The sequence below is a fragment of the Notechis scutatus genome, chromosome Z (assembly GCF_049901735.1).
Source record: "Notechis scutatus isolate UNSWTSFEM ecotype Mainland chromosome Z, rNotScu1.2, whole genome shotgun sequence".
Classification (NCBI taxonomy): Eukaryota; Metazoa; Chordata; class Lepidosauria; order Squamata; family Elapidae; genus Notechis; species Notechis scutatus.
The window spans coordinates 55,727,339-55,741,317 of record NC_142025.1 but is presented as its reverse complement, the minus strand read 5'-3'; the positions used below and the strand labels follow the sequence as shown (position 1 = coordinate 55,741,317).

Below are 13,979 nucleotides of genomic sequence, written 5' to 3'. Positions count from 1 at the left end.
CATGATCACCCCATGTAAAACAAAAGCAAGTTGGAGGGGTAGCCAGAAGCAAAATGTGGTGACCCAGAGTGTAATATAAATGTAACAAAATCCAAAATGTAAATAAATGTCCTTTAATGCCTCCAACTTGGCCCCACTGTTCAATAATTCTCAGTTGGAGATTAAACTTACTAAAAAATAGTCTTCAAAAGAAAGCAATACAGTCTGAACTTAATGAGCAGATAGAGGTGAAATAAAAAAACAAAACAAACTACAATGATGAAATTTCCACAATGGACCAGGATAAGTAATTACCAAATTCAGAGAGATAACAAGGTACAGTCTGTTGGAAAGACGCCAACCAAGATAACTTCAGCCCAAAATAAAACACGCTGTTTTATTTGTATTATGGGGTTTTTTTTGTGAAAACCCAAATAAAATTTTCACCAAAAAAAAATGCTTTGCTTCTGGCAACACTGTGTTTTAACAGTCTCTCACTTATATACTATTCTCCCCAGCTGCAACTAATGAGGGGGATCATGGCCACATCCTCTCTTATAAGCCAAGTTGTTTCCTTCTCTGTTCCTCCCTGTGTGTTCTAGAATGAAGAGGGGATGGGCCTGGTTCTTCCTCTGACTGCCAAGCCGGCCTCTGCCTTTCCCTAGCCTCCTCCACAACCTCCGGAGCCACACCTCCACTCCCTGTCGGCTGTTCCTCCTCTCCCTCAAAGTCTGACTCTACCAAGGGCATGACGCTTCCCTCCTTTCCTCAGCTATTTGCAAAGCTTCCTCAGACAGCCATTTTGCTTTTTTGCATTTCTTTTTCTGTGGGATGATTTTAGTTGCTACCTCTTGTACAATGTTGCGAACCTCCATCCATAGTTCCTCAGGCACTCTGTCTATTAGATCTAATTCATTAAATCTGTTTGTCACCTCTACTGTATATTGATCAGGGATATGATTTAGTTCATAGCTGAGTGGCCTAGTGCTTTCCCCTACCTTCTTCAACTTAAGCCTAAATTTTGCAATGAGAAGCTCATGATCTGAGCCAATCAGCTCCTGCTCTTGTTTTTACTCGCTGTATAGAGCTTCTCCCTCTTTGGCTGCAGAGCACATGGTCAATCTGATTTCTGTGTTGACCATCTGATGATGTCCATGTGAAGAGCCTTCTTTTGGATTGTTGGAAAAGAGTGTTTGCTATGACCATTGTATTCTTTTGCCAAAATTCTATCAGCCTGTACCCTGCTTCATTTTGTACTCCAAGGCCAAACTTGCCTGTTATTCTGGTTATCATTTGGCTTCCTACTTTAACATTCCAATCCCCCATGATAACCATCATTTTTGGTGTTAATTCTATAAGGTGCTGTAGGGCTTTTTAGAACCAGTTAATTTCATCCTCTTCAGCACCAGTGTTGGGGCATAGACTTGGATTACTCTGATATTGAATGGTTTGCCTTGGATTCGAACTGAGATCATTCTGTCATTTTGGGGATTGTATCCCAGTATTACTTTTCCTATTTCTTTATTGACTATAAAGGCTACTCCATTTCTTCTGAGGGATTCTTGCCCGCAGTAGTATACCTGATGGTCATCTGAATTAAATTCACCCATTCCTATCCATTTTAGTTTGCTGATTCCTAAGATGTTTATTTATGCCACCAGATAAAAACTGAATGCACCAATTATCACATTAAACAAGAAGAAAACCTTCTATGCACCAATTCCACCTGCAATTTGTACAATTTTATAAACAACAAACTAAAAGACTCAAGGTCCATCCCACCCCTGAAAGGACCTAATGGTAAAGACTGCAACAATGCCACTATTAAAGCCAACCTCTTTAACACATTCTTTGGCTCAGTATTTGTAAACAGCAATGGATTATGCCCAGTATTTCCTAGTCGAACCACAGGCAACTACAATGATCTAATATATATCGATTTTACAGAAGACATTGTTGAAAAAACACTGCGCAATCTAAAACCATCTCTATCTATTAGACCGGACGGAATATGTGCCTACTTCTTAAAAAAGCTACCCACTGCCATAGCCGAACCTCTAAGCATAATCTTTGAAAAATCTTTCAGGACCAGCTCCTTGTCAAAACTATGGTCACAAGCCACGGTCTATCCCCATCTTCAAAAAGGGAGAGTTGAAAATTACACACCAATCTCTTTATGCTGCGTCACCTGTAAAGTTATGGAATCAATTATTAACCAATCCATCATCCTCCACTTAGAAGCAAACAACCTACTCTCTAATAAACAATTTGGTTTTAGGAAAAAACTATCCTGTAATCTGCAACTCTTACACTGCAAAAACATATGGACTACACAACTCAATCAGGGCAAAGCAATAGACGTAATCTACATAGACTTCTGTAAAGCCTTTGATTCAGTGGTACACGACAAACTACTCCTAAAAGTAAAATCCTATGGTATCTCTGGACAACTGCATAACTGGATAGAAGCATTCCTGGCAAACAGACAACAAATGGTCAAAATTGGGAGCGTCCTATCAAATTCTGTACCTGTCAACAGTGGTGTCCCCCAAGGCAGTGTTCTAGGACCAACTCTTTTCATACTGTACATAAATGATCTCTGTGATCATATCAAGAGCAACTGCATTCTCTTTGCTGATGATGTAAAGCTATTCAACACCACAGACAATACTGCTACCCTTCAAAAAGACCTTGACTATATATCAGAATGGTCAAACAAATGACAACTTCAAATCTCAACAAATAAATGCTCTGTCCTACATATTGGCAAAAAAATAATAATCAGAAAATAAAATACAGGCTGAATAGTCAAGACCTTGTTGATGATCCAAACTCTGTCAAGGATCTTGGAGTACTCATCTCAAATGATCTAAGTGCTAGAGCCCACTGTAACTACATAGCCAAAAAGGCATTAAGAGTTGTTAACCTAATTTTACGTAGCTTTTTCTCTAGTAATATTACACTAATAACTAGAGAATACAAAACATTTGTTAAAGCAATATTTGAATACAGCTCATCAGTCTGGAACCCACATTACGTATCTGATATTAACACAGTTGAGAAAGTCCAGAAATATTTCACAAGAAGAGTTCTCCACTCCTCTACACATTGCAGAATACCTTATGTCACCAGACTCAAAATTCTAGACCTAGAAAACCTAGAACTACGCCGCCTTCGGTCCGATCTAAGTATAGTATATAAAAAATCATACATTGCAATGTCCTACCTGTCAATGAATACTTTATAACCATAACAACACTAGAGCAAACAATAGATACAAACTCAAGGTTAATCTCACCAAACTTGATTGCAGGAAATACGACTTCAGCAACAGAGTAGTCAATGTCTGGAATACTCTACCTGATTCTGTGTTTTTTTCCCCAAACCCCAAAAACTTTAACCTTAGACTGTCTACTATTGACCTCACCCCTTTCCTAAGAGGTCTGTAGGGAGTATGCATAAGCGCACCAATGTGCCTACCATCCCTGTCCTATTGTTTCTTTTATATATATTTTTATTTTTCTTATATGTATCCATGTATTCATAACTATGTTTTTACTTATACCTATTATCTTGTAAGCAATTGAGAAATAAAAATAAAATAAATAAATAAATAAATAAATGTTGATGTTCAGTCTTGTCATCTTGTTTGACCACGTCCAGCTTGCCTTGATTAATGGATCTTACATTCCAGGTTCCTATGAAGAATAGATCTTTACAGCATCGGACTTTCCTTTCACCACCAGATGCATCCACAGCTGAGCATCCTTTCAGCTTTGGCCCAGTTGCTTCACTCTTTCTGCCACTACTAGTACTAATCCTCTCTTCTTCCCCAGTAGCATATTGGACACCTTCCGACTTGAGGAGCTCATTGTCATATCTTTTTGCCTTTTAGTACTGTCCATGGGTTTTCATGGCAAAGATACTGGAGTTGGTTGCCATTTCCTTCTCCAGTGGATCACATTTTGTCAGATCTCTCTGCTGTGACCTGTCCGTATTGGGTGGCCCTGCATCGCATAGCTCATAGCTTCATTGAGCTATGCAGGCCCTTTCACCACAACAAGGCAGTAACCCATGAAGGGGAAATAACCCTATAGCAGCAGGCTTGTATGGGAGATAGCTTTCTAATATGGCATATTTAACAAATATCCTTTACCCAGCCGCAGGATAACTTCTGTCTTCACTTTCTAGAATGTCCTATAATCTTCCCAGTTAGAAAAAGATTTCACAGTGTTCCTGTGCAAGAACAACTTTTCACAGTGTTCCTGTGCAAGAACAACTCCACTAAAGGAAATAAAAATATTTTCCCACATCATCATCTATCATGCCTCTTCTACACACCATGGCAAACTGAATTAATAATGCTTCTTTTAATAATAACCAATTTATTAAAGGATGAGATTTTTGCCTCTTCTAAGCAGAGGCATCATCAGATATCTTCAGAAGTTCACTAAATTCATTGCACTTATCAGAGCTTTTAGATATTCAACAGTCTGAGAATTTTGATAATTTGCTTATCTTTTAAAGTTAATTCATTCATTGTCTTAGCCTTCCATCCTTCTGAAGTCAGTAAAATGAGGACCCAAATTATTGGGGACAATATGCAGCCCTCTGTAAACTGTTTAGAAAGGGCTCTAAAGCAGTATATAGGTTTAAGTGCTATTCCTATTTATCTTTTGGTGTTTTATTCTGAAAACTGTTTCTTTTTACTTTTCTTTGTATTCTCTGGGATGGTTTATTTATTGTAAAATCAAATACATAAATAAGCTTGTGATGGAATGAACTGTGACATATTCATTTCATCTGAAAGTTCAGTGAATTTGGTATACATATCTGTTAACTATATATGAAAAACTGCCAAATGTGTTATCCGCATCAGAAGTTAAGATTTTCTCTAGCAACATTTTGTATTCAGTTGGAGTTGACTATTCCCATTTATAGAAAGTGAAAATATCTAGATGATCTGAGATACTTTTCCAAAAAATCTAAGCACAAACAAATGGTTTGTACTTGGTTAGTAGACAAAAGTGAAAAATCAGAACTCTTCAGGAAAACCACCTGAAAAAACCAGACCTGTATATTTAGAAGAACATTTTTTTTAATTAAGAAAAAGGTTGTGTTTATGTAATCTCAATTGAGATTGCCCAAATTTTTTAAAATGTCATTCCAAGTGGGGAAATCACCAACTGATATTTATTCATAGGATGATGATTACTATTTTCATTTATCTTGCCATCTTGAAACATCAGGCAGAGATGAACAAAATAATTTTTACATTATCTGAAAGGATATTACACACATGCACATGCACACTTAAAAGTTTGGACCTCTATTCAATATTCTCTTTATCGATGCCCTAAAGAAAATAGACCTTTCTGTTTTCTATGAAAGCTAGATAAAGAAAACCGAATTAAATGAGTCAAAAAAATCTTCATTCAGGAAAATGACCCAAGGCTGCATATTTGTATGTGGCAAAAATATGTGAACTTTTATTTTCAAGAACTGGTGTGCCCTGTTGGGCAGCAATAACTGCAACTAAATATTTTCAATAATTATTGATCAGTCCTACAAATCAGCTTGGATAATTTTAGTTCCTGGCCTCCCTATGGAATGGCTTTAATTCATGGATATTGGTAACTTCCTCATGAGAATTGCACATTTCAGCTCTTTCCAGATTAAAGTCAGACCTTTGCCTTGGCCATTCCAAGACATTAACTTTGTGGCAACCTACCCTGGTCTAGAAGGAATAAAACCAGCCCAAACCATAATAGTATCACCATTATTTCACAGATAGGATGAAGTCCAAACAGACATTGATTGAAAAATTAAACAAAAATTGCCTTTTTCCCTATTAATAACAATAATAATACTTTATTTGCAGTCACAGACCAAAACACAAGTACAACAAAAGAAGAACATGGGAAAATTAATCATGAACAATTGGTCACCAAAAACTTGACTAAGGGGAATTACAGCATTCTCCTCTGATGGTTACAGCTCTTAAAAAAAATTGGAAACCAAAGAAGTGATATATGAGGAGCCATCCCCTGGACAATATAAGAACAAATTACTAACATTGGGTCTAGAAGGGTCTGTTTCAAGGAGAGACAGTAACTTAGATCTGCCTGCATTGTACATAGGGCAATATAAAAGGACATGCCCCACAGTTTCAACCTCAGCTCTGTCACAGGGGCATAGCCGCTCGTTAATTGGGAGCCTCTTAAATTGCCTATCCATTAGTGCTGAGGGCAGAACATTAAAGTGAGCTAGGGAGAAAGCTCTTCTATACTTGGGAATGGTTAGAGTGTAAAAATAGGAAGCCATCCTCAGTCTGTAATTATTAAATTGGCTGAAGATCAGAGGGGAGCAAGTTTTGTTAGCTCTGGCTCGTAGATATTGCAAGTCAATGTCCACAAGCCATTGGACTACCCTAAATTGGGCGTCCTTAAGGCCATAATCTCCCAGGGCATCCCCCATAAAAAACTAGCAAGTGTAATTTCTTCATCAGCTCCCTCTCCCAACGAGAAATATGAGAGTCAGCAAACGCCAGGGACAGGTAGCTACCAGGAACTGCCAGAAAGAGCACCCGAAACTACCATTTAAAGGTGTTAATCCACACCATACATTCGACTGATCGAGTGCCCAGTTCCAGGTACATCAGAGCAAAACCAACACAAGGAGGAAGACCCAGAAGTTTTCTAAAAAAGACAGTCTGGGTTCTTTCAATACAATCCTTGAAGCCCCGTATCCATATGGGAATTCCATAAAGAGTTTGAGCCAATGTTTTGGCTTTGTAAATATGCAGAGCAGAAGGAATAAACTGGCCTCCTTGGGTATAAAAAATCTTAAAATCTGCTGGTGACTACTACAGGAGGCCGAGTTCAGCACCTGGGTTCGATGTCTAGTCCAAGCACCGGTGTTCTGAAATTGAATACCTAAATACTTAAAATGGAAAAAACCTGCTTAACGGCATTACCATTGATAGCCCAGTTATACAATTTCCGAGCTCTAGAGAACACCAATACTTTGGATTTGTCGTAATTAATAGACAAGTGGTTCTCAGCACAGTAGGACCCGAATGCAGAAAGTAATTTTTTCAGACCTGGCCTTGACAATGAAAGGAGGGCTGCGTCGTCAGCATAAAGGAGAAGCGGGATCTTTGTAATTGACAACTTTGGGGTGTGGGACTCAATATGTTCAATGTGAAAGGCCAAGTCAGATAAGAATAAATTAAACAAAAGAGGAGCCAGAACACAACCCTGCCTTACTCCATTCTTAATCGGGATAGGATTTGAAAGTTCTCCCTGCAGACCACACCTGACCTGACTAGAGGTCTGGTTGTACAAGGATCTAATTAGGAACAGAAGACGTCTATCGATAGAACTTTTGAGCAGTTTTGACCACAACAGTCCCCTAGGGACTGAGTCAAATGCTGACTCTAGGTCGATAAAAGCAGTAAAAGTTTGCCACCTGGAATGGTAGTATATTTATCGACCAGGTGTACTAAGACAAAGCAGTGGTCCAGTGTGGCACAGCCCGCTTTAAACCCAATCTGTTCAGCACCAATAATATTGGTGAGGAGTCTACATTGGAGATATTTAGCATACAGTTTCCCAATGATGGAGAGCAGGCTTACGGGGCGATAGTTGGCTGGATTGTTCCTATTTCCTCGTTTAAAAACTGGAACAATAATTGCTAAGCTCCAGGAGGTAGGGATCCTGCCAGAGGTATTGATATCCATGAAGATCCACCACTCGGGATTGGATTTTAACAGATCAGGGGGTATAGCATCAGAGCCAGGAGCTTTGCCTGACTTGAGTTCGGAGATAAGCTCGGTAATCTCAGCATGAGCCACAGGTTGCCAGTCAGGAACTGCAGGAGGCAGCTGTGGCCCCAGCACGGTCAAACTTGTTGATGCCTGGAAAATTGCCAAGAAATGATTTTCCCAATCTCTGTTGGAAATACAGCAGAGAGGGAGTTCTTGATGACCCAGCAAGGAGCTGGCAACAATTTGCCAAAATAATCGAGTGTTCTTCTGCTGGATGGAGATGAGAAGTAGAGCCCACTTCTCTTTCTCTTTAGCTTTTTTTTTTCTTAGCAATTAGTCCTTTATACTCCCGCTTCAAGTGATAGTAGTCCTCTGGTGGGCATTTATCCCCTCGATTACGATAGAGCAGGTAAACCCGATTAATCTGGTTCCTGAGCATCAGACACTTTGTCAAACCAAGAATTGTTTCTTGAATTATATGGACCACTCAGCCTACGGACAGCTCCTAGCTCCCTTTGAACACTATTAATTAGTGATTCAAAGGCCAAGATTGTCCCTGGGCCACTACTTGTTAGGGCCTGATTGTATAGGCTGAGACACTCCGGAGATGATAAAAAGGAGTGGAGCTTTCTTTCAGTATTAGAAGACCACTTGATCCTCCTTGTATATGAGACCACATAGGGATCTAATATCTGGGGACCCCTAGGGAGATGTATATTTGAGGAAAGCCCGATGATTGTAACCAGGGGGTAGTGGTTGCTCTCCGTAAGGTAGTCCACATAAAAAGCACGGACTGCCTTTCTAAGAAGCTGGGATACCAGCACAAAATCAATAACACGTGAGGAACTAAAAGTAAACTCACCAGCTAGATCACCTTGGGTACTCCCATTAAGAATTATCTTATTGTGTTGGGCTGCTAAAAGGGCTAACTGAATGCCAGCAAAATTTGTTAATTCATCCTTAGAATGTCTGGCTGAAATCAGGTGTCCTATGGCCTGGAGGGTTTCTTGGGAGTAGAGTGCCTCAATCGATGGGGGAACTTGGACTCCCAATTGGGCATTAAAGTCGTCCCCTATAAGGATGTACAGCACTGGGAATTTAGTTTATATACAAGTAATGTAATTCTCCAGCACGCCCCATTGAGCCTTAGCTTGCCTCATCGGGGGAAGATAAACATTGAACAGTAACAGTTTGCTGCGTCCTCTCTTAATTAGGAGCACCATAGCTAAAGAGCCACGGGCAGGGCAGCTCCACTGTGCCCACTTTCAAAGCAGTAGAGACCAAGCAAGCTAGACCACCCTTAGGCCTTCCTGTCCTAGATTGTCTGGTGGCGGCCAAGGAAATGACCGTAAACCCTGTAAGGGATATCTTATTGCATGCCCAGGTCTCCTGAAGCAGGACCACATCAAATAAGTGAATATAGTTGGCGAATTCTGTGGTACCACACCTTCTTTCCCAACCTGCTATGTTCCACGAAAGGCACTTAAGTGTGCAGGTTTTTTTTTGCCAGACTTAATAGTCATTCTGTGTGATTAATTTTTCCCAGAGTGCCCTTCGGATCCGAAAAGATACACCCATTGTTAAGTGTCAGGGTCATCCTCTTAGGAGGCAAAGGCAGGGAAGGGGGAGGGGAGGCAAGCCTTGTTCATGGGGCTGTAGGGCTCTAAGCGCACTCCAGTTCGTACTTGTGGCATTAATTGGTTGCTTAGCTGGCAAGTATTCAGCAGCATCAACAGACGGAGTTTGAAGTAGCCCTGGATCTTCAAATTTACGAATTAGACATTCTGGAGAGAGCGCCAAGGGAGCTTCCATTGGTAAATCAGTATAGACTCTCTGGAGTCCAAGGGAATCCTTATCAGGTAGTGAAAGACTCCAGAGCTTGAATTTAACTGCATCCAGACACTTTATGATTTGGGCCCTTTCTGGTTGTGGAAGCGCACAAAAGGAGTCGAAGAGCTGTGTCTCCTCCTGGTTCCAGAAATTGTCTTGACATAAGTCAGTTTCATAAATAAATGGAATCCCAGAGGCACTGACCTGGGGCTTATTTACTAAGGTACCATGGGTGCCCTAGGCTGGTGTCGCTTCCTTTGGGGCCATTTCTTCCCAGCTGATCAAGTCAAGGGAAGCTTCCTGGTAAGATGTTACTCGCTGCAGGGGGTTGATTTGACCGGTTGTAGGAGGAACAGTCAGGCTACCATCTGAGAGGACGCCAACTGGAGGTTTTGTGGGAATAGGTGTATAATTAGTATGTGATGTAGTATCCAAGATGGCATTCAAGGTTGGCACATGAATATGTGCTGCTGAGGATCTTTGGGGGGCAATAAATCTCCTGCCACTCACAAATTGTTGATTACTCAAGAGTGGCTTAATTGACATATATTTGAAGACTCTTCTTGGCAGAATGCCAAAGGATCTTAACAGGGATCCTCTTCTGAAAAATAGTTTTGGGGTATTAGAGTTGTCAAAACTGAGTAGCACTCTAGTGCAGTGTTCAGGAGACGGTAAAAGTTAAATCTTCTTCAAATCATCAGCTTTTAGCCCCAATAACTGTAATATATGGCCCTTCGCCAGCTGTGTTGAATACCAGTGAGGAAAGTTGCCATTAATGGGATTAATGATGAGGGCCACCTGTTTCGACTGTAAGACCAGGTGACTGTTTGCGTCAAAAGATGTAAAGTTCGAACTATTGGTAGGATTATGTTGGCCAGTGCTTTTGCTGAGGCTTGGCAGGGAGAACCAGGCTGCCGAGCGGTCAACCCAGGGCACCCACTGGTAGTCCAGGAAACTAAGTAGTTTAAAGTACTTATTATTTTATCAACCTGGAGCTGAATGCTCGCTGTAGTTTCTGCGACCAAGAAACATTGCTGAGCCAAAAGTTCTGTAAGGGTGGGCTCATTTAAGGATTGGTTGGGGCCTGTAGTTTTAGATAAGCCTTTGTTCTCAACTCAGGGGGCGACGCACTCAACCGTCAGAAGATCGCAACAACTGGCAGCAGCCAGACAAAAGTGAGCAGGAGCTTTCAAACCGAGAGGCCGAGCTAAAACAAAGTCCTCAATCTTGGATTGCTTCAGAGAAGGTTGAGGAACCGGGTCAGTGAGAGATCTGCTCCTTTTCCTTGTCTTCATTATATTAAGTAGCACAATAATGGAGGAGCTGCGTAATATAGCATAGAGTCTAGTCACTGAAACAAGTCCTTAATCCAGAGGAAAAGGAATCGGAAGTGGAGAAGAAACGAGTCCTAATGCAAACAGTGGCAGAGCTCCTCACAAGTATACCAAGGATCCTGCCCTCCCGACAGAGCAGGGAACATGACTGAATAAAAATGATAAAATAATAAAAATAGTGGATAAAAATAGAATAAATTAGATAAGAGAAATCACATCAAAGCTAGGCATTGCTAGACTTCCAGCTGAAGGAGTAAGATGTGTAGAACAACAAAACAAAGAAGCAGCAGCAAGGCCCTCCTAAAGCTGAGGCCCAGCTCGGGCTTTTTTTTATAAATTCAGCTAAACCATAGCTGAAATATAACTAAAAGTGAATTAGTAATCACACTGCAAAACTTTCAAAAATGTAAAGGGTTAAAAAATAAATAAAAATTTGAACACTAAGATATGATAGAAAAATAGCCTTAAAAGCAGGTAATAATTAGAATAGGCTAATTTAATCTTAGTTAAGCAGAGAGCCTATTTGCCTGCTGCTCTCCAGGGAAGCTTCCTTCCAGGTGGTGCCTCTTGAATTGTGCATGTAAGAATCTCTTTCCTTTTCTCTCCTGAAAAAGTTTGAATGTGGTCGAAGAAGGTTCTTTGCAGTTTGTTTGCAGTGGCAACTTGATATCTGTGTTGGTTGGTTTGAAGAAAAGGTTGCTTGAACTACAGCCGAGGATGAATCAGCAAAGGAAGAAAAAGACCAAAAGAGCGCCGAGGAAGACAGGGTCCTAATAACCAGCCTGTTTCAGCAGACAAGAGCTTGAGCTTTTTTCAGCTCCAAGATGACTTATTGTTAATTCTCTTAGCTGCTTTACTGAATTCTTCACTCCTTTTTCCCTATTCAGTAGTTAAGCAAATAAGATTGTGTGAAACAATCCAAGAGTTTTGACCATAAAAAAGTGCCATGTTTTCCATTTCAGGATTTCTTCAGCAAATCTGATCCCTTTCTGGAAATCTTCCGAATGAATGATGATGCAACCCAACAGCTTGTTCATAGGACCGAGGTAAGTTGAGAAATATCATCTACATACACAAACATACTCACCTAAATAAAATGTTTATTTGTAAATTCACAATTTCTTTTGAGGATATTGTTCTACTTGTACTGCTCTTTTTTTAATACCGCCACTGAATTATGTGATTCTTGTCTGTGATGCTACAGCAGACATTTAGGCCTTCAAAAAGTGCTATATTATAAATATTATATATCCTGTTTCTAGGGTATAACTGAAGAGTGATAATCTTACTAAATTTAAGAAAAGCTTGGTTGCGTACTAGGAAAACAGCAAGATATATTTCAGTTCCATTCTTTGTCATTGTTACAATCTTAACTTAATTTCTCCTCTTCATGCTGGACTATTCGATGCCGAGGCAGTTATAAATCATCAGATCCTCACACTTGCTATTTTCATGGATGGGAAATTTATATTGAAACAAATGGAAGCTCACCCTCTTGCTAATTGTGGGCCTTGATCTAGATCAATGTTTCTCAATCTTGCAATTTTAAGATGTGTGGGCTTCTTAATTTCAAGAATTCCCCAGCCAGGATAGAGTAGAGAAAGCTAGGAGATGAAGTTCACACATTTAACGTTGCCAAAACTGAGAAGCACTAATGTAGATTATAACCAGAATAAAAAGCAATGTATTAGGTCTCCCCTAGAGTGCAATTCCTATTCATTCCCTCTGGTTGCAGATATATAAATGTATACTCAAAAACCAACCATACAAATAACACAATAGTGGTGGGTTCTTCACACTTTTAAAAGCAAAAGGGATTGTGAAAGCCTGCTTTTTACTGGAGTGGGAAGCTTTGGTGTTGTGCTGTGCCATTTTTTGCATGAATAGCATAATGAGCAAGTACTTCAATATCCAAGGAATAAATAATCATTTAAATACTATCTGGAAAAATTCACAAATGGTGCAAGTGTTATGGAAAATGTAATTGTACTTGGATTGCATGCATACTTTGGATAGTCAAACAGCACATTGTAATTGATTTGTTTTTTCTCCTCATTTTCTGCTAAAATGATTCCATGAATGAAAATCAAGGAATTATAAAATAGCTAAAAAGTGTAATCATTCCTTGTATCAATGTCTCCGTGTCCACTGATAAGATCAGAGTATTGTACACTATATTTGTGATCGCAATATTAATTCCATACTAGTGTAAATGTTGCTAGCAGTGCTCTGGAAAAAAATATTTCTAGCACATCATTAAAGAGATTTATTGTAGCAAAATCTTCTCTCTGGAAACTTATTATTTAAGCAGAAAAGTGGTTGTTTCAGTCTAAACAGAAAGAAAACTATTGGAACAGTGATCAGCTGAGGATGTTCTCACTCTCATTTGGAAAACCCAAAATGCCAACTGGAAAGACATATATGTTACAAGATAGCTTTGTATAATAAAAATTGACCCATTTTATTCCCACTTCTAATCTTTTATCCAAAGACAGTCTATGGCTACTGAGCATGCCATCTTCTTATTATGATATTGGGAGGAATTCATTTCCTTAGGTTCTCTCCATAAATATAGTTTGCTAACTAACATTTCCTCTTTGTTCCCTTAGCTGACCCAAGAAGGAAAAGTGGAGACAGCTCCCACTCTTAAAACAATTGCTTGCCAAGCACTGTTGGTTCTATAACTTATTTCAACTGTTTTATTTTGATAATGCTGTTCTGTTAACATTCTCATTGGACACATCCTTGAATATTCCAGCAGTGTTTGAATATGAAATCATATGACAAAAATAGAACATGTGGGAAATACCTATATTTATTCTGAATTTTCTTAAGTGTTGACAAAGAGAATGAGAGAAAATCATTATGGAAATGGCAGTCAGTAGGTTGCTTGCGAATGTGTAATAGAAGGAGACTTTCTAAGACAATGTTTTCCAGCAGAATGCTTGTTCTAACATTTAATCTAAGTTATTTTCCTTGTGCTTAGAATCTGCATTGTAGTTTGGATTCTTTGGAATAATATAATTGTGACATCATGATATATATTTTCAAATAATTATGACCTTTAA

At 39.4% G+C, this 13,979-nt stretch overlaps 1 protein-coding gene across 2 annotated transcripts in view; it reads left to right on the top strand.

Moving 5' to 3' along the window:
* The window catches only part of CPNE4 (copine 4), a 140,591-nt gene that overhangs the window by 22,876 nt on the left and 103,736 nt on the right, over window positions 1-13,979 (top strand). For both annotated transcript variants that reach the window (XM_087947769.1, XM_087947768.1), the window contains exon 4: window positions 11,874-11,957. In XM_087947769.1, coding sequence (XP_087803895.1) covers window positions 11,874-11,957 — 84 coding nt within the window. The remainder of the gene's footprint in view (window positions 1-11,873; window positions 11,958-13,979) is intronic.